This window comes from Myotis yumanensis, unplaced genomic scaffold (genome assembly GCF_028538775.1).
Source record: "Myotis yumanensis isolate MYYU_CA2020_CCGP unplaced genomic scaffold, mMyoYum1.0.hap1 SCAF_19, whole genome shotgun sequence".
Taxonomy (NCBI): Eukaryota; Metazoa; Chordata; class Mammalia; order Chiroptera; family Vespertilionidae; genus Myotis; species Myotis yumanensis.
The window spans coordinates 11,817,848-11,843,016 of NW_027223770.1; the positions used below are offsets into that span (position 1 = coordinate 11,817,848).

At 43.2% G+C, this 25,169-nt stretch overlaps 1 protein-coding gene across 1 annotated transcript; it reads left to right on the forward strand.

Moving 5' to 3' along the window:
* The first annotated feature begins 460 nt into the window (after window positions 1-460).
* On the forward strand, window positions 461-24,912 carry CCDC62 (coiled-coil domain containing 62). The gene is made up of 13 exons (XM_070399367.1): window positions 461-545; window positions 3,769-3,961; window positions 4,572-4,738; window positions 7,762-7,863; window positions 10,334-10,505; window positions 12,698-12,799; window positions 14,470-14,558; window positions 14,919-15,034; window positions 15,542-16,261; window positions 18,883-19,030; window positions 19,428-19,553; window positions 23,129-23,218; window positions 24,386-24,912. Exons 1-12 carry the CDS (start codon window positions 510-512, stop codon window positions 23,174-23,176), a joined length of 2,019 nt encoding a protein of 672 aa, XP_070255468.1. The 5' UTR covers window positions 461-509; the 3' UTR covers window positions 23,177-23,218; window positions 24,386-24,912.
* Window positions 24,913-25,169: the final 257 nt, after the last annotated feature.

Sequence of the window (25,169 nt, forward strand, 5' to 3'; positions counted from 1 at the left end):
ATGCCAGATACTGTTCTCAGTGTCAGTTATAGGCAGCAGCTAAAAAGCTCGCAGTTCAGTGGGGCCAGAGGGAACTAGGTGAGCAACTCAAATGTCATGACCCAGGGTGATGGGGACAGAAACTGTAATTTTCGTCCTTTATTAACCTGTTTTGCGGGCCGCATATTCTCAGATTAATCATTCTTGAGTCCCAGGCCCGGATTTGGAAGCATGAAGCGTCGTGAGAGCGGTGTCCGCAGGTGGTCTGGTGGGAGCCAGCTTCCCGCGTCTGGTTGTGCTGCTACCGAGGTATCGCGAGAGCCCGGGTGGCCCCGCCCCTGGCGCTCGAGGTCCTCCTGGCAGGCGGTTTGGGGGGCGCGCTTGGGCCGGCGGCTGGGCCAAGGGCGCGGGGCTCCCGGGCTCTGGGCTCCCCCCCCACCTCCACCCCCACCGCTGCGGGCAGACGCGCTATGGCGTTTCCAAGGTGACGCTGCGCACAGCGACTTTCTCCGGGGGCGGAGGAAACTCCTATGAACCCTACAGTGCCCTTCCTCGCCGGGCGCCAGGTGAGCGGCCTGGGCACGGCGTGCATTTTGGCCGAACTCGGGTGGCCTTTAGGGCACGGTTTCCGCTTCAGATTTTAAACAAGGGAAACCGGAGGGATGGAGTGTCATATCCCGTTTCCTTATCTCAGAAGAAACCTGTTGTCCAACCCAGGCGTTTAGACCAGTGTTGGGACCAGGTGCTCACTTCTTTTTTAAGAGAGAGAGAGAGAGAGAGAGAGAGAGAGAACATCTATGTGAGAGAGAAACACGGCCCCCCCTCCCCCAACCTGGGATGAGCCGGCAACCCCTGACGGGCAATCAAACCGGAACCGGAAACCTGTAGATGCATGGACGGTGCCCTACCAACTGAGTCACACGGGCCACAGGGCAGGTGTTCAGTTCTTAACGATGACAGTGGGCATTTGTAGAGCAGCTTTCTCCAGGCCACCTCCCTTCCTGTCCTTAATTTGTCCTCAGTAACCTGCCAGTGGGGGAGCACCCAGCCGGTTTACAAAAAAAAAAAAAAAAAAAAAAAGCATTGAAAGTGAACTTGCTCTAGGTTTGCATTAATCGGTATGCGATGGGATGAACTTTTTTGTATACTTGGTCTGTTGCCTGTTTTCCGGTACTAGAGTATATGCTCCTTGCTGTGTCCCCAACCACTTGGTGCTCAGTAAGTATTTGTTGAACAAATGAATGAAAGAATGAATGGCTTACCAAAGACTGGAATTCAGGTCTTGTGATTCCGAATCCCTTAACTCCAAATTCCTTTTCTTGTGTGTTTAGTTACTAGTAACTGTTACCCATTCGTTGTTTCTGTTTATTTACAAGTCGTATTTTTCAGAGAGCAGGAATGATGTACATGGCCTCCATGAACTTTTCAAGATAGAATTCTTTATTTTTTAAATTGATTTCAGAGAGGAAGGGGGAGGGAGAGAGAGATAGAAACATCAATGATGAGAGAGAATCATTGATCAGCTACCTGGTAAGGACTGAGCCCATTATCCCAGGCATGTGCCCTTGACCAGAATTGGACCTGGGACCCTTCAGTCTGCAGGCTGATGCTCTATCCACTGAGCCAAACTGGCTAGGGCAAGATAGAATTATTATTTTTTTAAATACTAGGTGCATGAAATCTGTGCACTCGGGGGGAGGGGGAGAGTCCCTCAGCCCAGCCTGCACCCTCTCACCGTCTGGAAACCCTCAGGGGATGTCCAATTGATGGCTTAGGCCAGCTCCTCACGACACCCTTAGTGCTGCCACAGAGGCGGGAGAGGCTCCTGCCACCGCCGCTGCGCTTGCCAGCACTGAGCCTGGCGTCTGACTGAGCATTGCTCCCCCTGTGGTAGCTCACTGACCACCAGGGGGCAGCTTCTGCATTGAGCGTCTCCCCCCTGGTGGTCAGTGCACATCATAGTGACCGGCTGTTCTACCTTTCAGTTGATTTGCATATTAACCTTTTATTATATAGGATATTTTTTTATTGATTTCAGAGAGGAAGGGAGAGGGAGAGAGAGATAAACATCAATGATGATAAAGAATCATTGATCCGCTGCCTCCTGCTTGCCCCACACGGGATCAAACCCACAACCCAGGCATGTGCCCTGACCATGCCTGGTTCATAGGTGACCACCTGGTTGGAACCATGACCTCCTGATTCATAGGTTGATGCTCAACCACTGAGCCACACCACCTGGTTTCAAGATAGAATTCTTAAAGTAATACATTTAGCTCTTTATTTCATTGATGGGAACAGTACCATATTTTGAAATGTAACTTAAAGTCTTAATAGCTAATGCTTGTTGAGTGCCTGTGATGTGCCAAGTACTGTGAAGTACTTTACAGAGCTTCTCTTGCCCCTTGAGTAATCCACACAACTCTAAGAATAATCACAGTGCTGTTATTGCGATTTTATAGGGAAGGAAACTAAGGCTTAAAGTTAAGAAACTAGTCCAAGATTATAGAGCCACCCCGTGGCTAATTCTGGACCCCCACTTAGGTCAGACCAACTTTCCTGCACTAGATTTTAAAATGATGTATGCTTAAAAGGGAATTACTGTAGATAATTTTGGTAGGTATGAAAATGGCATTATGGTTATATAAAAATGTTCATTTTTAGAGATGCATACTGAAGTATGTATGAGTGAAATGTATTTTTTTCATCAACAACAAAAAGGGAAAAAAATTGAAACGGATATGGCAAAATCTTGATAATGGCAGGACCTGGGTTCTGAGCATAGGGAAGTTTATTGTGCTGTTCTGCCTTCTGTGTATGTTTGAAAACTTTCCTTTATAAGATTTGTTTTTTTAATAGGTATGTTGAGTTTGGATCAGTCCCAATGTTAAATTGATAGAGTGAGTTAAGTGTTATGAAGATTATTTACTTTTAACCAGTAATTATTTCATGTTTCCCTTTACTTGATTGCTCCAGAATTGCTGAAGCAGGTGAGGGATAATATTGTTGGTTGATACAAGAAAAGGGTTGACAGCAAAGAAAAATGCAGAGATGGGTTCATTTGTAATTTAGCCACTTAAAAATTTTTTTAAAAAATATGTTTTTATTGATTTCAGAGAGAAGAAGGGAGAGGGAGAGAGATAGAAACATCATTGATGAGAGAAAATCTTCCACCGGCTGCCTCTTGCACACCCCTACTGGGGATCAAGCCTGCAACCTGGGCATGTGCCCCGACCATGAATTGAACGGTGACCTCCTGTTTCATGATTCAACACTCAACCCCTGAGCCCCACCAGCCAGGACAGTCCCACTTTTTGAGTGGTGTGTGTGGTATTACAAAATGATAGAAGCAGTGAACAGTAGGTGTGATCCTGGTTTAAATATACATAATTTTGATGCCACATTATATTATTATTATTTTTTTTTTTTAATATATTTTATTGATTTTTTACAGGAGGAAGGGAGAGAGATAGATAGTTAGAAACATCAATGGGAGAGAAACATCGACCAGCTGCCTCCTGCACATCTCCCACGGGGGATGTGCCCGCAACCCAGGTACATGCCCTTGACCGGAATCGAACCCGGGACCTTTCAGTCCGCAGGCCGATGCTCTATCCACTGAGCCAAACCGGTCCTGGCGATGCCACATTATAAAGAGCAAATAAAACTAACTAACATCACTACCTTGAATTGGCAGCACAAGAAGATATAATTATTTGGAAAATAGGCTTTGGCTGATTTATCCTATTGATGAGTTTTATTTTGTGTGAAACCACTTTCTGTGATTAGAACATCGGGTCAGACGTTGAGAATTCCACTATCGAGAAACAACGGAAAGAACTGCAGCTGCTCATTGGAGAACTGAAAGATCGAGACAAAGAGCTCAATGAAATGGTTGCAGTACATCAGAGACAACTTCTGTCGTGGGAGGAGGATCGGCAGAAGGTGTTGACTTTGGAAGAGCGTTGCAGCAAATTGGAAGGTCAGAAATGCGTGCAGCCACGACTGGTACTAGTATGCACTTCTGTAGGCTCACACATGAAAAGGGCTCATGGGAATGACATATCCCAACACAGTACCCTCTGCCCTGGGGTTCAGTGTGAATGACAGTAGGAGGACTGTGAATACCCACCATCAAACAGACAAATACAATGTGAATTAAAGTCGGATGAACAAAGTGCTTACATGTGGAAAGAGTGCTGAGTAGAGCTCCAGTTAACACTGTGTGTTAGGAGTGAACCTTTAGAAATTGTGTTTTGTTTTTAACTTATTGATTGATTTGAGAGAGAGAGAGAGAGAGAGAGAGAAACATTGATGTGAGAGAAACATTGACTAGTTGCCTCCTGCACACACCCGACTGGCAACCTGGGTATGTGCCCTGACTGGGAATTGAACCTGCTACCTTTGGGCGTATGGGATGACACTCCAGACAACTAAGCCATACTGGCTGGAGCTATAATACAAACTTTTAAAAGAAGAATTATCTTTAAACAATTTTTTAGCACAATTACCTCTTAACGATGTATTGGAAAATAATGCATTTTAAGCTTCAGCTCTGAACACAAATAAGCGACTGGTGAAATTTCCCTCAGGTGAACTACATAAAAGAACTGAAATAATCCGGTCACTCACAAAGAAGGTAAAAACCCTAGAATCTAGTCAGACGGAATGCCAGACAGCTCTTCAGAAGACTCAGCTGCAGCTTCAGGAAATGGCTCAGAAGGCAACCCATTCCTCTCTCCTCTCTGAAGACCTTGAGGTGGGTTTGATTTTGTGATCAGCCTCACTAGCCCAAATTGTGGTTGCGTTTCACTTATTGACGATTTACTGGTATATTTCAATGGTTCCATTGAAAATGCATGTGCGTGTGTGTGAAAGTATAGCTGTCCACCGTCCTCGTCTTGTACTCATTGTACTGCTCTGTTAGCTGTCTGTCCTGCAGATGAAGCTTCACGACAACCCTTTTCTAACTGTTGGGCCATTTGGTTCAGTAACATCTATCATTTTATCAACAATGGGTTATTTTGGAAAGCCTATCTCAAAGTCCGAGAGCAGTATCACCAAGTTTTGGGCACTTCAAAGTATGCTTTCTAAAGAACTGTGTCTTATCTGATATGATAAACAGATATCTAACCCATGTTAAAGGCATATTAGAAATAAAATCTGTAAGATTGATCAACTGGGTAGTCATCAGTTATCTTTTTAAAGATTTTTTATTGATTTCTACAGAGAGAAGAAGGGAGAAAGAGAGAGAAAGGTAGATGAAGGGGAAACATCAGTCAGCTGTCTTCTGTATGACTCCTCTGAAGATTGGGCCCACAGCCACTCGGTTCATTGGTTGATGCTCAACCACTGAGCCACACTGGCCTGGTATCAGACATATTTTTTGAGCTCATGCTTTATGAGAGGCACAGACAGAAAGCCATTTTTTATTCCATCCTTCATATTCTTCTTGTTTCATAGTGATGATATTCAGTATAAATCTTGGTAATACAATGGGGCTTAATAATTTACAATAATGGTATAGCTTTTATTGTATGCCTCTTTTCTTTTTTCAGATTACTATAGTAGAGAGTTTGTAATTACAAACTAAGTAAAAACTATTCTAGAATCTATTGATATGTTCAATTTAAAAATGGAAGTATTTCAGCCCTAGCCAGTTTGGCTCAGTGGATAGAATGCCGGCCTGTGGACTGAAGCGTCACGGGTTCGATTCCATTCAAGGGCACATGCCCAGATTGCAGGATCAATCCCCAGTGTGGGGCGTGCAGAAGGCAGCCAACCAATGATTCTCTCTCATCATTGATATTTCTATCTCTCCCTCTCTCTCTCCTATCCTCTCTGAAATCAATAAAAATATAATTTTTATAAAAGGAAGTATTTCCATCAGCTCAGGCTGCCATAACAAAATGCCATAGACTGGGGGGATTAACGAACAGAAGTTTCTTTCCTCACAGTTCTGGCAGAGAGAAGTCCCAGATCAGGGTGTCTGCCAGCAGGGTCAGTTTCCTGGGAGGGCTCTCTTCTTGGTCTATCGACAACCACTTTCTTGCTGTGTTGGGAACAGAGAGAATGAGCAAGCTCTCTGGTATCTTATAAGGATACTAATCCCATGATGGGGTCCTGCTCTCATGACCTCTAATTCTAATTATCTCTCAAAGGCTCATCTCCAAATATCACCACTTTGCAGGTTAGGGCTAATGCATTATGGGGGCTGCATAGCTGGAAGATATTTCTAAATTAATAAACTATTTTTAGAGCAGTTTTAGGTTCACAGGAAAATAGAGTGGACTGTACAGAGATTTCTCATACCCCACCCCCCACCTCCCACCCCATTATGGACATTTTTAGCATGGTGGTGCATTTATCACAATCAGTATATATATACAGGACATATCATTATCACCAAAAGGGTTTTGACAAATGTATAATGACATATATGCAGCATTGTATCACATGGAAAAGTTTCACTCCCTGAAAGCTCTCTGTGCTCCATCCCTCCCTCCCAGAGCCCCTCGCGACCACTGATCTTTTCACTGCCCCCATAATTTTGCCTTTTCCAGAATGTCATATGGTTAAAATGTATGGTTAGAATTGTAGTCTTTTCACATGGAGGAAACTTAACTGTACTTAGTAATAGGCAGTTAAGTTTCCTCCATGAAGATATCTTTTTAAAAGCCTGATTATTCTTTTTTCCTAACCAATAAATACATCATGTACACCAAGCATGTCAAACTCAAAGGTTAACACGGGCCAAATAAACAAGGTTTAAGTTTATGTGGGCCGCAAAAAAACAAAAGCTCCAATTTTCATAGAAACATAGGTTTATTTCAATAGAGACATGCTGAATACAAAGGGCTGAAATAAATGAATCATTGTTAACATAAAATAATAGAACATTTTAATAAAAATTAATATTTTTTCTTGAACATTAACTTACAAGATACTGAATAACTGCATAAATTAATAAGTGTAACGCAATAAACCTATTTTTCTTGTTCTCTGAAAGTGAAATATTTCCTGTTGCGCACACCAGACAGGTCAGTACAAGACTAATGATGTGGCCATCGGCTGATAAAATATTCGCTGCTAGTATTAGTGGAGAGAAATGGTGCGCCTGCGCATAAGGTGCGTAAGGGAAATAAATGCAACACGATTATAGTAATCCGTCATTAGCGAACATTGTAGTTCATTATTAATAATTATGTATAACAGGATATTGTCAAAATTAAGTTATGAAATTTTTATTAAAATGTTTTTTACATACCGTTATATTGGCTGGGCCACAAAAATATTCATTGTCAGCCACATGTGGCCCATGGGCCGCGAGTTTGACATGCTTGATATATACAATAGTTATATCAGCTATAGTTCTGTGGTTTAAAAAAAATCTGGCAAGTGGCAGTACCCCAACACAGAGTAAAAAATAATGCACAGAAGTTCACTACTACTATAGTTTAGCAAAGGAACTCTGTTTTCATTCATTCATTTTCTTCTTTCTTGCCAACCTAGAATTATACATAAAAGACATTAGGAAGTAGACATGTTTATAAACATAATTCAGTAGAGCAAACACTTGTATTGAGAGGATGCTAGAGGTAATGGAGAAATAGATGTTTGTATTCCTTTTGATGACTGCTTACTTAAGCCCATTTTGTTACCAAAAAAAAAGTTAAAGAAAAAAAAACAAAATAGAAGAATGAACACAGAGTGTGGCTGCTGACAGTAATGAAAGCTTTTCGATGGCTCATACATTAGCATTTATGTGTTGTTCCCTTGCAGGCTAGAAACGAAAATCTCAGCAATACGTTAGTGGAACTTTCTGCTCAGGTAGGACAGCTACAGGCTCGAGAACAGTCTCTCACTACAATGATAAAGCTAAAGGTAATTCAGAATAATACGATCTCCATATACTGGGGTGCTTTGTAGTTTATAAAGTGCTAGAGGCCCGGTGCATGAAAATTCATGCACTGGAGGGGGATCCCTCAACCTGGCTTGCCCCCTCTCACAGTTGGGGAGCCCTCAGGGGCAGGAGGCGACCCCGCGATCAGGGAAAGGCGAAGCCCCCATCACACCTCTGCTGCTGCCACTGCCGGCAGCACAAACCTCTGCTGGCCCTGGTTACCTGAGCCTCGGACTGGCCCTGGGCAGCTGGGCAGCCACCATCCAAGGCTTGTCTGCGCCTTGGGCCTGCCCTGGGCGGCTGGGGGCTGAGGATGGGTCCAGTCCAGCTGGACTGTGCGCCTGCCGCCTCCTCCCTCCCCCCGACCCGGCTGGGCTTAGGGGACTGGGCACTGCCATCTTGTGGCTATGGGCACCGCAATCTTTGTGACGGAGTAACAGTTAATTTGCATATTCCCCCTTTATTAGATAGGATAGTCACATACACAATCTTACTTAAATCCATAGCTGTGCAGATTGATAGAGCTACCATTTTAGAAATGAGAGAAGTGAGTTTGAAATGATGTCCTCAAGGCATTGGGAGAGGAGGCAAGACTCCACTTTTGGTTTCTGTCTCCAAGTCCCATTCCATGGTCTAGCATGCCCGGATTAACCCGGATTAACTCGTTTTCTTCCGAGGGATCCATTGTTAGGTGTCATGGCAATCAGAATGCTTGTTAAATTTTTTTCTTTTAATTCTCACCCAATGATATTTTTTCCATTGATTTTCAGAGAAAGTAGAAGGGCGTGCGTAGAGAAAGAGAGAGAGAGACACACATCAATTGGTTGCTTCCCACACGTGCCCCAATCAGGGACATGGATCGAGCCTGCAACCCAGGCACGTGCCCTTGATCAGGAATTAAACCTGAAACCGTTTGGTCCGCAGGCTGTGGCTCTAACCACTTATCAAACCAGCTAGGGCTTGTTAATTTTTTTTAATGGAGAGAAAAATGGTTAGCAATCAAGCAGTTTTGTATATTTACTAGAGGCCCGATGCACGAAATTGGTGTAAGAGGAGGCCTTCCTTCCCCTGGCTGCCGGCACCGGCTTCCCTATGGCACCCGGGACCCGGGCTTCCCTCTGGCTGCTGGCACCCGGGACCCGGGCTTCCCTCTGGCTGCTGGCACCCGGGACCTTGGCTTCCCTCGCAGCCCTGGCTTCATCCGGAATGTTGCCCGGAGGGATGTTTGGTCTAATTAGCATATTAAGCTTTTATTATTATAGATAGTGACTAACATGTCATGAGCAGTGATTGATAAACAGTCTCTTTTGCCATAACACACATGTTGGACAACTGGCAAGTGGGGGAATGATGTTGGTAGAGTGGGACAATCTTGCTAATTTATATGTGATTTCTCCCTCCCCCAGCACATTAATGTTTTGAAGTGATCAGGGCCAAGTTTTCTTAATATTAAAGAGAAAAATATTAAAAGCTCCAGAATTTCTTTAGTGAAGTAATGACCAGCTTCATGGCTTCAACAACCACTGTGGGTTCCGTCATAGCAAACTCCGGGCAGAGCTGTGAGTGCTAATGACGATGCTGAAAAGGCTTGGCCGACTAATGCGTCTGTGTTGGCATTTGCTGAACTGTGTTCATGTACTTAATAGGGATGTTGGGGTTTGCTGACGTTGGTCTGATCACAAAGATCCATCAGCTATTGAATGGTCTGCCCAACCCTTTCCTTCTCCACGAGTCCTCCTAGTGTGAGGTGTGTAGACTGTGAGGTTTTTCATGAACATGCATAGGACGCTGGAGCAGAAAGCTGTGACCTTAGGCAGGAATAAAATCTGCTAATAGTTATCCCATTTGAGTGGGGGAGGGAAAGAACTCTTACTATTTTTATACTTTTAGGTATTGTTTGAATTGCTTTTCAACCAGCAGATATCCTCTTTTTGTAATTAAAAAACTACCTCAACAGTGAGGTTCTGATCTGGGTAGGTTTGTGATAAGGTCTTGGAGTCTGTCATTTTAGCAGCTGAAAAGAAGGGGAGGAAGAGTGGGGCCCCTGGGATTTATCTGTGACTCAAAGCATAAGCCCCTTCAAGGGCCACCAGCCCTCCTGTTACTGCAGTATTCCAGGGAGTTGAGTTGTCTGGCTCTAAGCTTTTCTGAGACAGTAAGCGAGGGTGGGTGGCACTGGGTTCTGGGGCCAGCTGGTTGGTTCAAATGGGAGTTCCATCACTAACTAGTTGTGTAACCATGGGCAATTTACTATTGACTCATGGGTCACCTGGGGATAAATATAGCCCCTCTCTCGGAGAGTTACCGTGTGGATAAAATGAGTTAACACGTGAAAAGTGCATAGGCTGAAACCTGGCACACAATGACGTCTTAACACCAAGTGTAATCTTTTCATATTGATTAGTGGGAATTTAAAAATCTTCTGTAATAGTTTCCAAATATGGTTTTTAGGACAAAGATATTATTGAGGCAGTCAATCACATTGCAGACTGTTCGGGGAAATTTAAATTGCTAGAGCAAGCCTTGCGCGACGCCAAGATGGTGGAGACGTGTATCGTGAAAGAAAAGCAAGACTATAAGCAGAAATTGAAGACCTTTAAGATCGAAATCAATAAACTAAAAGGTAAGGAAGAGATATAAATGTAAGCATTTTATTCTGGGAATATATTCCTTCATTCAGGTTTACCGAATCTTAAGATCAAGAGTAGATCTAGGTCCCACCATGAAATGTTCATTTCATATGTCATTTCTGTGCTATGAGATATATAGCAGAGTTGGGGAAATTGCATAATGCATGATATTTGTTACATAATCCTGCCTTGGCTGCACCAGTCAGTCAGTACTGCTGATACTGCTCGGTAACAAGCAAGGACAGTATCTCAGTGGCAGGCAGCAGTGAGTCTTTGGTACACTCATGAGGCAGGAAGCTGATGAGGCCACGCTGCTCATCTGGGCTAGTTCCGCTTCATGTACCTCATCTCTTCACCATAGGCATTTCCTCCCACGGTGAAGGCAGAAGTGTCAGAGAGGAAGCAGAAATGTGAGGACCTGACACACCTCACTTCCCCCTCACTCTACTGAGCAGAGCAAGTCACGTGGCTCAACCCGAAGTCAGGTGGTGGAGAAATATCCTCTGCTTCTCATGGGAGGATTTGCAAGCAACTGTGGGAGGCAGGCAGGGAGCAGTGAGGAGTCGCCGAGAACGGCATGATCTGCCAGAGTGACTTTTGGAGCATGTTTTATTTTTAAAGGTTCCTTTGCGTTTTCTATTTTCCTTCTCCTTTTCTATTTTCATTCTCACAGTAGCTCCATGATTCATTTCTTTCTGAGTAATGTTACTTGAGGTTTTATAATGAACTGAAGGGTAGGTATACGAAATAGGTTAGTGCTACGTACTTGACTATGGACATAGGTGATAGAGTCAAAACTTAAATGTGTCTTCAGAGGCTGTGGAGGTAGATCTGCTTTCCTCTGGCCTTTCCCCACTGTGGGCAGAGGCGCTATCATTTTATACATAGTCACTCCCTTAGACACGAAGACCGACTCCCACTGTGGAACAAGCCCCTTAGAGTGACAAAGCCGTGGGGTGTGGAGGCCACCCTCCCTCTGTCCCAGTGGCGTGCCCACAGCACCTCGTGAGGCTGCGAGTTGCTGTTGAGATTGTGTGACTGTTGTGACTGATTCAACTTAGACGACTCGGTCTTGTTCTGATGATGCTCTGGCTTGTGGCAGGTCAGAGTTTTGTGTCCATTTGTGGCTCCAGCTAGAACCAGGACCATAAGGTAGGCCTTGGCAGCAGGGGCCGACTCAGTCTCCTTTGTTTGGATCTGCAGTTAATAGCACAGCCCCTGGGGTACATGGTGGCATTTGATAAGTATTTATTAAATACTGTGCATACCTAGGTAAAATATTCACGGAAAAAGCCTGTTTTAGTGTTAGTATGCCTTATTTTATAAATTGAATATTTATTAAAACTTTTTTGCCCTAACCGGTTTGGCTCAGTGGATAGAGCGTCGGCCTGCCAACTGGAAGGTCCCAGGTTCGATTCCGGCCAAGGGCATGTACCTTGGTTGTGGGCACATCCCCAGTGGGGGGTGTGCAGGAAGCAGCTGATCGATGTTTCTCTCTCATTGATGTTTCTGACTCTCTTTCTTTCTCCCTTCCTCTCTGTAAAAAATCAATAAAAATATATTTCAAAAAACTTTTTTAAAAAAGAAAAACAGGAAAATAGATAGTGGACTAGAGAATGAGGGATATAGAAACTCAGTTTGAGTGGACTTGGAAGGCATCTTTGAGGAGAACGTTTGGGCTGAAACCTGGGTGATGGGAAGAACTGGCATGTGAGGATCTGGGCCGGGAACCTTCCAGGCAGAAGGAACAGCAAGTGCACAAGCCCTAGTGGGTTTTGAGGTTGGAACACCTTCAAGGAACAGAAAGAAGGAGGAGAGTGACAGGCAGGGCCGGTCCAGGCCAGGAGGGCTTATTACGAGTTTGGATTTCAACCTAAGTATGGGAGGAGGCTTTTAACAGAGGTAATGTGAGCAGATTTTTATTTTGAAAAGGTTGCCCTCATTGCACTGTGGACAGCAGGCACGGTTCCAGCAGGGAGACCAGTCAGGTGAGAGGTAGCAAAGCCTTGGCCAGGGTCATTGCCATGAGCTGCTGCAGATGGGACAGATTTTGGCTGTAGGTTTAACAGGACTTCCTGTTCATTGGAAAGGGTGCTGAGGACATGAGACGTAGTCATAATGTGTGTCTTCTTCTAAGAACTAGTGTTTATTTGAGAACTTTTTTTTGTTTGTTTTATTTGTGAAGAGGATCTCAATGAAAAGACAACAGAGAATAACGAACAGCGAGAAGAGATCATTCGCCTCAAACAAGAGAAGAGCTGCCTGCACGATGAATTGGTTTTTACTGGTAAAAAATCGTTTAAGTGACTGAATAGGATACTAAGCTTTTTACGATACTACTATCGCAGGCTAAAGGAATTACAGTCTCTCAAAGTCATTTTTTTCTTTTCTTTTTTTTTAAAGCACCTTTGAGGGGTGGGCAGGGGCCAGGCAGGGAATTTTTAAACTGTTACAACACCTCCCAGTTGACCCTGTTTCCTCTTTTGTAAAATGAGCTGCCCTCCCTCCCAGCTTAAGCCTGTGACTGTCCTTCTCACTAAAAATCCATCAAGACAGACTTATGAATTGAAGAAGGAAGATTGTTTATACTTGCGCTAATACTATATAAAAATTAGTAATTCCACATTTTTTCAGTTTTGCAAATAGATGACCTTAATTTATTAAGGTTGGAAAAATAGTTACGTGTTTCGTTACATCAGTATGATCCTAAAAATAATAATGCTGGAGATACATTTTTAATGATTTAAAAGCAAGTTTGTCAGTAAGGTTTAACTTCACCCCTTCTGGTAAACAAAAATTTCATTCCCTCCTCTCCATATTCTGCCACACTTTATCCCCTCCCTCCCTACCCCAGAATCTCATTTTCCAGTAGTGAAAATTTCTCCTTTCTCTGCTCCCAGCTGAGAATCACTGATATATAGATCTTATGCCTATCCCTGCCAGCCAAGAGGATTTTATTAGGCTTTCATTTTGGTAGCATGTATTAGAGAAATCATAGATTTGGAGGTAAAATTCCAACTATAAATAAAATTAAATTTTTTGTCTACCCACACCTACCCTCAATGCCCTGCCTTCTAGGAAGAGAATACATTCCTATAAAGTAAAGGGGGCAAAATGCAGCATTTTATTTAAAATTTTTCAAATAAAATTGAATTCTTAACTTGAATCTCATGTGGAAAATACGTCTTTCTACCAGTAGGGGTCACTATTTCCACTATTAGGATTGCTGTCTCAAAGTAATGTCTTTTTTTAAAAAATATATTTGTATTGATTTAAGAGAGGAAGGGAGAGGGCGAGAGAGCTAGAAACATTAATGATGAGAGAGAATTTGTATGGATTGGCTGCCTCCTGCACACCCCTAACTAGGGATTGAGTCTGCAACCTGGGCTTGTGCCCTTGACTGGAATCAAACTTGGGACCTTTCAGTCTGCAGGCCAACGTTTTAGCCAGTGAGCCAAACCGGCTAGGGCTCAAAGTAATGTCTTATATTGCTAAAGATACATATATAGCTCGGTAGCTATATTTAAGATATATTTATAGCTTCAGAACTGAATTCAATCAATCTTTGGATCAGTATTTGTGTGCCAGGCACTCTGCTATTTGCTAAGAAACTCATAGGCCCAGAAAATTTAGTACCAAACAAATGCTATGAATGAAATGCTGTGGGAGATCAGGGGAAGAAAAAAACACAGGATATTCTGACAGTCTCTTTTTCTTTTTGATTCACCAATTTTTACTCATATTCTGTTATGATTTCCTAAGTAAAATATATGGAATTTATTAGATGATACTATAATAAACCCATTTCTTGACATAATTTAAAAGATTATTTGCTAGGCTGATTTCTTAAACATTTTTTCTACTCATACCAATGTCTCAAAATATTTTTTGGACATGAAGAGGTTTGTGTTAATGTGGCTGATGAAAAGTATTTTAATAATACTTTTTCTTTAATAGCAGAGAGAGAGAAAAGGAAAGATGAGTTGCTTGATATTGCGAAGTCAAAGCAAGAACGAACAAATGCAGAACTGCATAGTCTGAGACAGGTATGTCCCCAGTTACATTTCTTCTACAATTATCAGGTGGGAAATGTTTAAAAACAAACATCAAATTAGGAAATGTGTACCTCTGCTGGTTTTGTTTATGGTGCTTTTGGAATCCCAGCTACATTAGCTGTATTTCATATTTATTGTAGCAGATAGGGTCTTGTTACAGTCATTAAAAGTTAGGAAACAAGTTGGACTAACAAATCTCAGTGCTAACACAGGAAAAAAAAACAAAAGCACAAGTTTTTAACGTGTCTCCAGTCACTATCTGATCTGTTTTAACATTTGAAAGTGCCCAATTGTTGGCTCAATTTAGTTTTATTGTTACACTTTATATTGACTTACCAATATCTACTGCAGATTTACGTAAAACAACAGAGTGATCTACAGTTTTTGAATTTCAATGTGGAGAATTCTCAGGAGTTAATACACATATATAACTCGAAGATGGAGGAATCAAAGGCCCTGGATTCCAGGTAACCATAGGAAGAGGCTGTTAGTGTAATCTTGTATTTTATTCCATCTTTTAGTCATATTTTTAAGTACTTGCTGTGGGCCAGCATCTACTGCTATTCCCTATGTAGGGAATAAATTAGTAGGGAATAAATCTATGTGAGTTAATAATAAACATTTTAATCCCAGGTTGTGGTGAGACCAGCGCTTAGAATTTTAGGCATGACCCTAATTTAGCCATCTGAGAAAAGAAATTCATATAGGCACGGGGCTAGGAATAAGGGCAAATAAAAATACACAGACAGGGCACTGGCCCAAAAGAAGTCGTGCAAAGAACGTTGTGCATAGCTGCTGGAGGAGCTCGGCCAGCTGAGGGCGAGCCTGCTCTTACCTCAGTTTTCCTGTTTCTTTGTTAATAGGCAAATGGGTCTTATTAGAATGTGGCTCAGCTAATGAGGTTTGGGTGAACTATTGAAAATGACAGTATTGGGTGTATCTTATAACTTCCGTTTTTTGTGACACCACTGTAGCAGAGACATGTGTTTATCTGACCTTGAAAATTACCACCCAAAAGTCGATATTAAGGAGAAATATCAGAAGTCACTGGGTAAGGACCAAAAATTTGAGACCATGTTCGTTCAGCAAAATAGGTCGGGCAAGAGCTCTTGTGAAGCGTGCAAAGAAAAGAAGCTACAGGTTAATACTTCATTTGGGGGAAAAAGTGTAATTGCTGTTTCATCTCTGTTTGCAAAAGACTTAACGGAGAAACAAAAGTCTTGGTCTCTGGGAGGAAAACTCCTGTTTGAACCCGAAAGTAAAAGTACATTGTGCAAGAGCCACGCAAAATCCCCCAGAGGTAATGATCTTGGGATTCAGATGGAAGAGAAACACCTCTCAGAAACATCGGCTTCGTCTGATGAGAAGCCCTGGCACGATGTCAGTGTTTACCTGGGCCTGGCTGACTGCTCTGGTTCAAAACGGCCCGAGAAGCTGGATGCCGAATGCCAAGACCCCCTGGACAGATCGGGATTCTCATGTTGCCACAAAAGCGAAGCCTGTCTGGGCGAGAACGACACGTGTGAGCTCAGGTGCTGCCACCCGAGTAACTTCATCGTCGAGGCCCCAGGCCAGATGTCCGACGTGGAGTGGATGAACATCTTCAAGCCTTCCAAACTGCAGAGAATTGTTCGCCACAAGTCTGTGTGCACTTGTGCAGAAAGTGCCAGTGGGACAAAATACAACTCCACGAGGTTAGTGAGGTTTCATGTTCGTAACACCCAGGGGGCCCTGGCCGTGCAGGCAGTGCAGTAGCCACCTCATATTTGCAGACGAGTGATATTGAGGCAACTTGTTTCCTCTGCATTGCAGCCGAGGCTGTTGAGTTTTTGATTGCGTGGAAACTGAACTTGATTCCAGTGAAAAGCCTGCACCTAGCACAGCCTTTGAGGCAAAGGTTTTGGTTAAAAGCAAAGCCGGTTGTTGTGGGTCGGGCAGATACGATTTTGTTTTGTTTTTTTAATATTTTATTGATTTTTTTACAGAGAGGAAAGGAGAGGGATAGAGGGTTAGAAACATCAATGAGAGAGAAACACTGATCAGCTGCCTCCTGTACACTCCACACTGGGGATGTGCCCGCAACCGAGGTACATGCCCTTGACCGGAATCGAACCTGGGACCCTTGAGTCCGCAGGCCGACGCTCTATCCACGGAGCCAAACCGGTTAGGGCCAGATACGGTTTTTAAAAAATATTTTTATTGATTTCAGAGAGGAAGGGAGAGGGAGAGATAGAAACAGCAATGATGAGAGAGAACCATTGATTGGCTGCCTCCTCCACGCCCCACACTGGGGATTGAACCTGCAACCAGGGCATGTGCCCTGGCCAGAACGAACTATGACCTGCTGGTTCATAGGTCGATGCTTAACCACTGAGCCATGCTGGGTGGGTGGGAAGATATGTTTTACTTAATAACAAAGAGGTGAGTCACTTTGTGCGGCTCTGGGAGGGTTTGGCTGGATAAGCTGTGTCTCTGTGTCCAGACCAAACGCATTGCCTGGATCCCAGGTAACATCCTTCTCCAGGGTTGCACCCTGCTCCCCGCCCACACACACACTTACATACCCAACTGCTCCTGCCTCTGCGTTCACTGTACATTTTCCAAACTTTCTTGCTCTTTAAAATCTGCAAGAGAAAGAATACCTATATGTAACAGGCTGGAAAAGCTATGAGAAGAAAATGGGTTAGTTATTAGCATAAGCTGCATATGCATTATTAGCTGATATGCACTACTCAGACTCATCATGTTGTCAGGATGGCTGAATTTTTTGGTTAAGTGATGCTATAATAATGTCAGCTATTTTCAAATAAAACCTACCTGGTAAGCCTTAAATCACAGAAAAGACAGAGTTTCTATATTGAGGCCTTTGACTTTCATAGGACTTTATGACTACATTTTGTTTCTAGAACTTGCATTGTATGGGTTGTCCTTTGGCTCTTTTAGAAGCCTGAGTCGTTGAACAATCATGCGCATAGGTATTCTGTCAGTTGCAAAATTTTAAAAAATTGGTTGTCATACTAAGTGCTATGTGTTCATACTTGTTTTTTGTTGTTATTGTTAATCCTCACCCGAGGATATTTTTCCATTGATTCTTAGAGAGAGTGGAAGGGAGAGGGAGAGACAGAGAGAAACATCTACGTGAGGGAGACACATCGATTGGGTTGGTTGCTTACGGCACATGCCCCGACCAGGGCCAGGAATCTAGTCTGCAACGAAGGCATGTGCCCTTGACCAGAATCGAACCCGGGACCCTTCAGTCTGCAGGCCGGTGCTCCATCCACTGAGCCAAACCAGCCAGGGTCATACTTGGTTTTTAAAGGTCTTCTTTAGATAATGGTATCTATGGGTAGGGCACCACTGCAGACTTCACTACCCTACAAGAACACCCATATGTTAAGTGAAAAGCAGTGTCAGATGGTTATAAGAGCAAAGAGGAAATATATTAAGTTTAATGTATGTAAGAAAATTAAAACTTAAATGTGGAGTTTTCTTTCGAGACCATTTTGACCTCCCTGGTATGAAATAAGCAGGAGTGACTCCTTGTTCGGCCAGCAGAGGCACATGCCGGGCATCGCATGACAAGTACGTGATGAAGTAGAAAAGATAATTCTATTTGCCTACTTTTCCTTAGATTGTGAGAACTTGTGACCCACTTTATTATCTGAGTGCTCACATCTGTACACCATTCCATTTGGCAGCTAGAGGTTACCCGTGGAGGGAGAAGCCAGGGCAGCCTGCTCTCACCTAGTTACAGGTTACATGGCGGAGGAGGGGCCATTGCCTCCCATCCGAGCCACGGCAGCTTTCGTTATCGACTCGAATAACATACCTAGAAGCTTAGCTGCATGTGTCTGTTCTCTGATTTGGAGAAACTATAGAATTAATGAGCCACAGCCGTGCCATTCTACTTACACAAAAGGACCTTTATATGCCATTGACAGAAATCGGTCTCACAAACCAAAACACTAAAATTTTCAGAAATTATACTCTGTTAATTCTCCCTCTTTTTGGTTCATCCTGTCTCTGAGCCTTCTTTTCTTTTCTTTTTTTGCTGGGGGAGGAGAGAAATTCTTTATTCTATAGTTACCCTTTAACTAAGAATCTTGTTTTAATTCTTATTGCAAAGGGTATGCATTAATTTATAATATCTTTCTCAAATGGTCTATTCAGATCTATAGTGTTCTACTTACAACTTCATTAAAGAAGAGAAACAACTTTTTCTTTGTCCTGTCGAGATACTTGTAAGCATAAGAGTATTGGTACATGTTCGCTACCGTTTCAAGATGTCTGTTTCCGTTTGGTTTCTTATTCGCAGCGAGCTCATTGCCATCCAGCATTCCCACTGTGTGGGTGCTGCCATAAGAGAGGAGGAGAAGCTGCTGGAGACAGAGTCCCCTTCTGAGAAAAGGAATTCACCTAGGATTTTGTTTGGGTGCAAAGATGCAGCGTTGCCCAGTGAAAAGGTTTGTATTGCACTTAGAAAAGCCCGGCGTATTCCTGCGAGTATCCTACAGATCAGCTTTAGGCAAGATGTCCCTCAGGCTCTCCAAGTTGAGATTGACATATCAACTTTAATTCATCATTATTTTAAACACACAAAAAATGAAGACTATAACATGCAAAGAGATGAAGTGTTACAGATAAGGTGTAATTCCCACATTCTTCCATTCTCCCATTCTCCACGCCCCGCCCCCCAGCTAACCCCTATTCTGAAGTTGCTTCCATGTTTGTTTTTATACTTTTATTCTATAAAGGTATTTATGTAAAAGCATTGGTACTTTTACTAGGTAAAAGTGTATACTTAAACATTGAAATATGCTTCTTCATTTCATGGATGCTGACATCGCGTTGTCTCCCCAGGACGATTTTTCTCCCACCAGCAAGCTGCAGCGTTTGCTGGCAGAATCTCGCCAGATGGTCACGGACCTGGAGTTGAGCACTCTGCTCCCCATCGGCTCTGAGAATGCCAACGGCGCTGCCAAGAAGGTAGGTGCTTCCTCTTCTCTTGGCCCCACGTGTAGTACCTGAACGCTTCACCGAGTCCTCCTGCACCGCGTCGCTGGCCGGGCAGCGAGCACGTTTCTTTATGTCTCGGGGGGAGGGGGCAGCACGCTGGCTTTGAGGAAGAAAATGTCATACTCTAATGTCACTGCACCCAAACTTCCTCTTTCTGATTACTTGGGGATTTAAAAAAGCATACCTTATTATAAAAAATTTTAAGTACACACGGATGTAGAAGGAATTCTGTAATCACAGACCTTCAGCAGCCAGCAACTTCCTGTCATTTTTGTTTGGTCTCCCCGTCCATACACGTTTTCTCCTACACATCATATCATTTTACTCATAAATACCTCATGTACCTCTAACACATAAGGACTTTCTAAAAGCAAGCATAACGGAAGTACTGCAGTAAACATGGCACTTCGCCTTGAAAAAGACATGAAGTTCGCGTGTCAGAGAGGTTCCAGCTGGAGTTTGATTGGGAAATGGGAGAAGAAGGGGTATCAGATGCGGAGGGGTAGCAGCATATGTGGGTGGGTGGGTGTGGCTGCCAGGGTGTGTGCATGTGTGCATGTGTGTGTGCGTGTGTGCGTGTGTGTGTGTGTGTGCATTCCTACATGGCATGGCTCAATCCAGCTGGGTACATTTCACCTTGTGTTTCTCGTGGGCAAAAATCACATGTGAACAAATGCAAACTTCACACTGGGCTCAGATTTGTTCCCCGATACACCAGATGTGTTGGAGAAAACTCCTGTTTTCGAAGCAAGTGTCGCAGCAGAACTGCTGTGTTTCAGTATCATCGCTGACACTCCTTCTCATCCCCAGCCTCAGGCTCTTGTCTCAGCCTCTTCTTTATTTTTATTTTATTATTTTTTTAATCCTCATCCGAAGATATTTTTCCATTGATTTTTAGAGAGAGTGGAAGAGAGAAGGAAAGACAGAGAAATATTGATGTGAGAGAAACACATTGATTGGTTGCCTCCTGCATGCACCCTGACCAGGGTCCAGGCCAGGGAGGAGCCTGCAACCAAGTTACATGCCCTTGACCAGAATAGAACCCAGGACCCTTTGGTCCATAGGCCGAAGCTTTATGCACTGAGCCAAACCAGCTAGGGCTCAGCCTCTTCTTTAGGGCCTGATGTTGAATTCCTATCAGAGACATAATCAGTAGCTCCCTCACTTTTGACCTCAAAGCACAGGATGTGTATGTGTGTATGGGTATGTCTCCATCAGAGCATGCGTCTCAGCACCTGATCTCCGACTCCATGGCTCCCTGCTCATCCCTGAGCCCCTTAGTGCCCCTCTTACTCAGGTGGCATCCCCAGGTATAGCACAGGGCCCATCACACAGGATGCTCAGGAAAGACCCTGACGGAATTGGTAGGAAAAGTGAAGGGAAGAGGCTAAACAGTGACCTCAGGTATAGAGGAAAAGTCACTGAAGCTGATGGAGGTGGGTGAAACTTGGCTTAAGAGAATTTTTGGGCTAGACAGACCCAGAAGGGATATCTAATCTCAACCTTTCATTTTACAGGTGAGGAAAGTGACTAAATCTCTTACTTAACATCCCACAGCTAGAGTCAGATAATCATTCAGTTGGGAAGAATATTGGCTCTAGATGGAATGTGTGTTCCAGTGGATTAAGTGATTCTGGGATGTTGGGAGAACAATGAGCAAAAACCCACTTGGCAGTGAATTTTACAGACTCCTCCCTCTGGTCTCTCTCTTTTTTTAATTTTGAGAGAGAGAGAGAGAGAGAGAGGGAGAGAGGGTTTTGTTGTTCCACTTATTTATGCATTCGTTGGTTGATTCTTATAAGTGCCCTGACTGGGAATTGAACCCTCGTCCTTGGTGTATCGGAATGACGCTCTAACCGACGGAGCTACCCAGCCAGGGCCCCTCGGGTCGTTTTTTTTGCAATAGGGGAGCTTTCTGAGCAGCCTTTCTGCTTCTCCAGGCTTTGCCATCTGCTGCTAGAGACAAAGGTCTCACTTCAGAGCCTGCCTCTGCAGCAGGCCCTCTCACAAGTCATTCCATCCTTCAGGCAGGGACCCGGCTCTGTTCCCTCAAAGTCGCAGGAGAACTGAGCCTTTGGGGAGCCCTCCTACAGACACACCTGCATGTGTGACAAGTAATCTTCCACAGCAGGATTGCTTTATAACAGCAAAGGTTAGGAGATAGCCCGGGTGTCCACTCGCAGGAACATTGCCTACCCGTGAAACAGACGGGGCAGATCTGGGTGTGGAAATATTTCCAGGGTATATTTTTAAGTGAAAAGAAGCAAGATGCTGAAAGGTTCATATGGTATTCACCACGTTTACGAAAGGGGATGGAAATAAGAATATACATGATTTTTCTTTTCAAACCACATCAGTGTATTAACTATTGAAAAAATATACCATTAACTTAAAAACAGAGAAGAAAGGAAAGAATATAACAGCACAGCTGACCCCATCCCCTTCCCCCACAGCAGCTTCCTAGGAGCTGAGGTGTGGGGGTGGGGAGGAACTTGGCCTGAGGCTGGACTTGGCGTTTGACTGGTACAGGGGACTGGATGTCCTCATTACGAGTTTGAGACCTTTGGCATCATCCCTTTTTTTTTTTTCTTTTTTAACATATTTTATTGATTTTTTACAGAGAGGAAGAGAGAGGGATAGAGAGTTAGAAACATCGATGAGAGAGAAACATCGATCAACTGCCTCCTGCACACCTCCTACTGGGAATGTGCCCGCAACCAAGGTACATGCCCTTGACCGGAATCGAACCTGGGACCTTTCAGTCCGCAGGCCGACGCTCTATCCACTGAGCCAAACCGGTTAGGGCGGTATCATCCCTTTTTGTGTGGCAGGCTGCTAACGCCTATGGATCCCTTTTAGAATCGTGTTTTTAAGTGAATAAAGTCAAATCCATCAGATTGTAAGATACAGAGGAAGGCTGTCTGAGTGGAGAGGGCAGCGTGGGTCAAGCAGGGAGGTATGGAAACACCGAGGGGAATGCTGTCAAGGCTCAAACATAGGCCCCGTGGGGAGGAGGACGCAGCTGCCAAGGGGGCTTACCCTACAAACTGAAGTTCATCACCTGTGTCTGCCTCTGTCTTTCCAGGTATCATCCTTCTCGTTCCTCCTTTTTTCTCTTTAAAAAAAAAAATCCCCCCAAACACCTAACAATGCTGACTAAGCCCTCAGTAGGCACTCAAGTGAATGAGAACACTTAGGGTGGTTGGTTCTTTTGATGACCATTATCTTCATTAAGGGCTCACCACCAAGTCTATATGGAGGCTGACAAAGAGCCAGGTATCTTTGGGCGTTAGCCAGAGTTCAGCCCCAACACGTGTGGTAAAGCAAACGGCATCCCTGCTCCACCATGAGACAAAGGGCCCCACACGCGAATAGGAAATCGGTAGGTCCTTGTTGGATGGCTGGTTGTGGAATGAAATTCCTTCATTGTATTTTGTTACTTCCCTGAGATCTTTTCAAGGAACACCTGCTGTATTTGAATATTGTCTTCTTAAGTATCTTCTCGTTTTTCTATCCTGGTTACTAATTTGGGCGTTGTTTTGTAGAACTTAGAAGCCTCAGAAGAGTCAGCTCAAAGGAACAGCTCTCAGTAATAGAAGAAAACAAAAGTCCACTTCAATATTCAATATTCGTGGGTAAGTCACCTTGCTTATCTCGCCTTCTATCTCAATGGAGATTTAATAAGTAACTTGGGAACGCTGATAAGGTGGAGTTAAGGCTTCACGTTTGTTTGACCTGCAATTCTTTCTCTTTGGTTTGACCTATTTATACATACCTTCTAAATTTAATCAGGGTAAAATGTCAGTTACTTGTATAAGAAGTGGAGATAAAAAAAAGTTCTTGTTCTCAATACCTAGAATTTTAAATTGAAGGCAGGTACCACATAGAGCATTCAAAATCAGAATGTAAATGAACAGCCCTAACTGGTTTGGCTCAGTGGATAGAGCGTTGGCCTGAGAACTGAAAGGTCCCAGGTTCGATTCCGGTCAAGGGCATGTACCTTGGTTGTGGGCACATCCCCAGTAGGGGGTGTGCAGGAAGCAGCTGATGGATGTTTCTCTCTCATCGATGTTTCTAACTCTCTATCCTTCTCCCTTCCTCTCTGTAAAATATCAATAAAATATATATATATTTTAAAAAGAATGTAAATGAACATTTCATCTGAATATCTGGGATGAAGTCTTTTCATGGAGTTTCAAGTTGTAGAAAAAGGTTTATTGACCCAGTAAGCACTTTCTCAGTTTGTGTTTCCTGCTATCAAATCTTCACATCACATGCACAGTTTCTGTAGAACCCAGTTTAGGTTAAAAGGTATTCATCATTTTAGTTGTTTTTGATGTAAGCATAAGAGCATTAAAAAAAACCTGTGAGAGTAGAAAGCTTTAGTAGTCCTCTCCCTTTCTTCCTCTCTCCTATCCCTCCTCTCTCTCTGCTGAGAAGTTTCCATATTTGTAATATTTTGCATGACCTTATGTTGATGAAAATTAAGATACATTTAATTCCTTTAAAATATATTTTTATTGATTTCAGAGAGAAAGGGAGAGTGAGATAGAAACATCAGTTATGAGAGAGAATCATTGATTGGCTGCCTCCTGCTCATCGCCTACTGGGGATTGAGTCCGCAACCCTGGCATGTGCCCTTGACCAGATTGAACCTAGGACCCTTCAGTCTGCAGGCCAACGCTCTATCCAGTGAGCCAAACCGGCCAAGGCAGGATACATTTAATTTTTTAGAGACTGGGAGTTCCTAGCACACAATCCAGCATCATTGATTTTATTAACTCTGTATTTCCTTCCTACAGAAGCTGGTCTCTCATCTATGCAGAAGGTAGGAAGCAGACATCAATACCTAGTACTTAACCTTGAAAACAAAAAGAGGATTGTAATCCCGCAGAAGCAGTGATTTCATACCAAAGGGGAGCAGAAACTGAAAGTCAATTTTTAAACACCTGTATTTTGTTTGTTTTCAAGTTAATAATTTGCATATGTCAAATGTTTTTCACATGTAAGAAATTAGAACTTATTCTCTATTGGAGATACACAAACTTGGGATTATGCTAAAAGAGAAAAAGACCCCCCTGCATTATAACCAGTAGCTTATTAGAAGTCAGCTCCAACTATATGAGAAATAGTATTCTCTTTTCTTGTGGTTTCAGCTCTGGACATGGCTGTGTAAACAGACATAAAATGATATGTAGTTGTCTCATCGGCTCACACAAACAACAGCTTGCCGAAAGATCAAGTTTTATATGCATTTAAAAAAATATATATTAAAGTCTAAAACACTTCCATTTTAACTTGTAATTTAATTTTTTTTAAGAATATACTATGTGCCTCTCTGTTCTTCTATGAGAATTGATCAGCTTCAGTCAATAAAAATATTTTTAATAATAATTTTCTTTGGGTTCTTTTTATCATTCAGGAGTGAAATGAGGAAGGTTGGTCACGAGAAGCCAAACTTAGCACATTCCCTTCCTCAGGAATGGGGGTGGGCCTTTTAAGCATTTCAGACTCAGACTCTGCTGTGCTGTGTAAATGCCCCTCTGTTCAGGGGTTCCAGGGCCACGTCAGAGGTGATTTTCAGGA

Bases quoted from the DNA above. Each gene is read 5' to 3' on its own strand.
- CCDC62 (XM_070399367.1), top strand. From the start codon at position 510: ATGAACCCTACAGTGCCCTTCCTCGCCGGGCGCCAG. The intron at 546-3,768 runs GTGAGCGGCCTG...TTCTGTGATTAG, and splicing joins CCTTCCTCGCCGGGCGCCAG to AACATCGGGTCAGACGTTGA. The intron at 10,506-12,697 runs GTAAGGAAGAGA...TTATTTGTGAAG, and splicing joins CGAAATCAATAAACTAAAAG to AGGATCTCAATGAAAAGACA.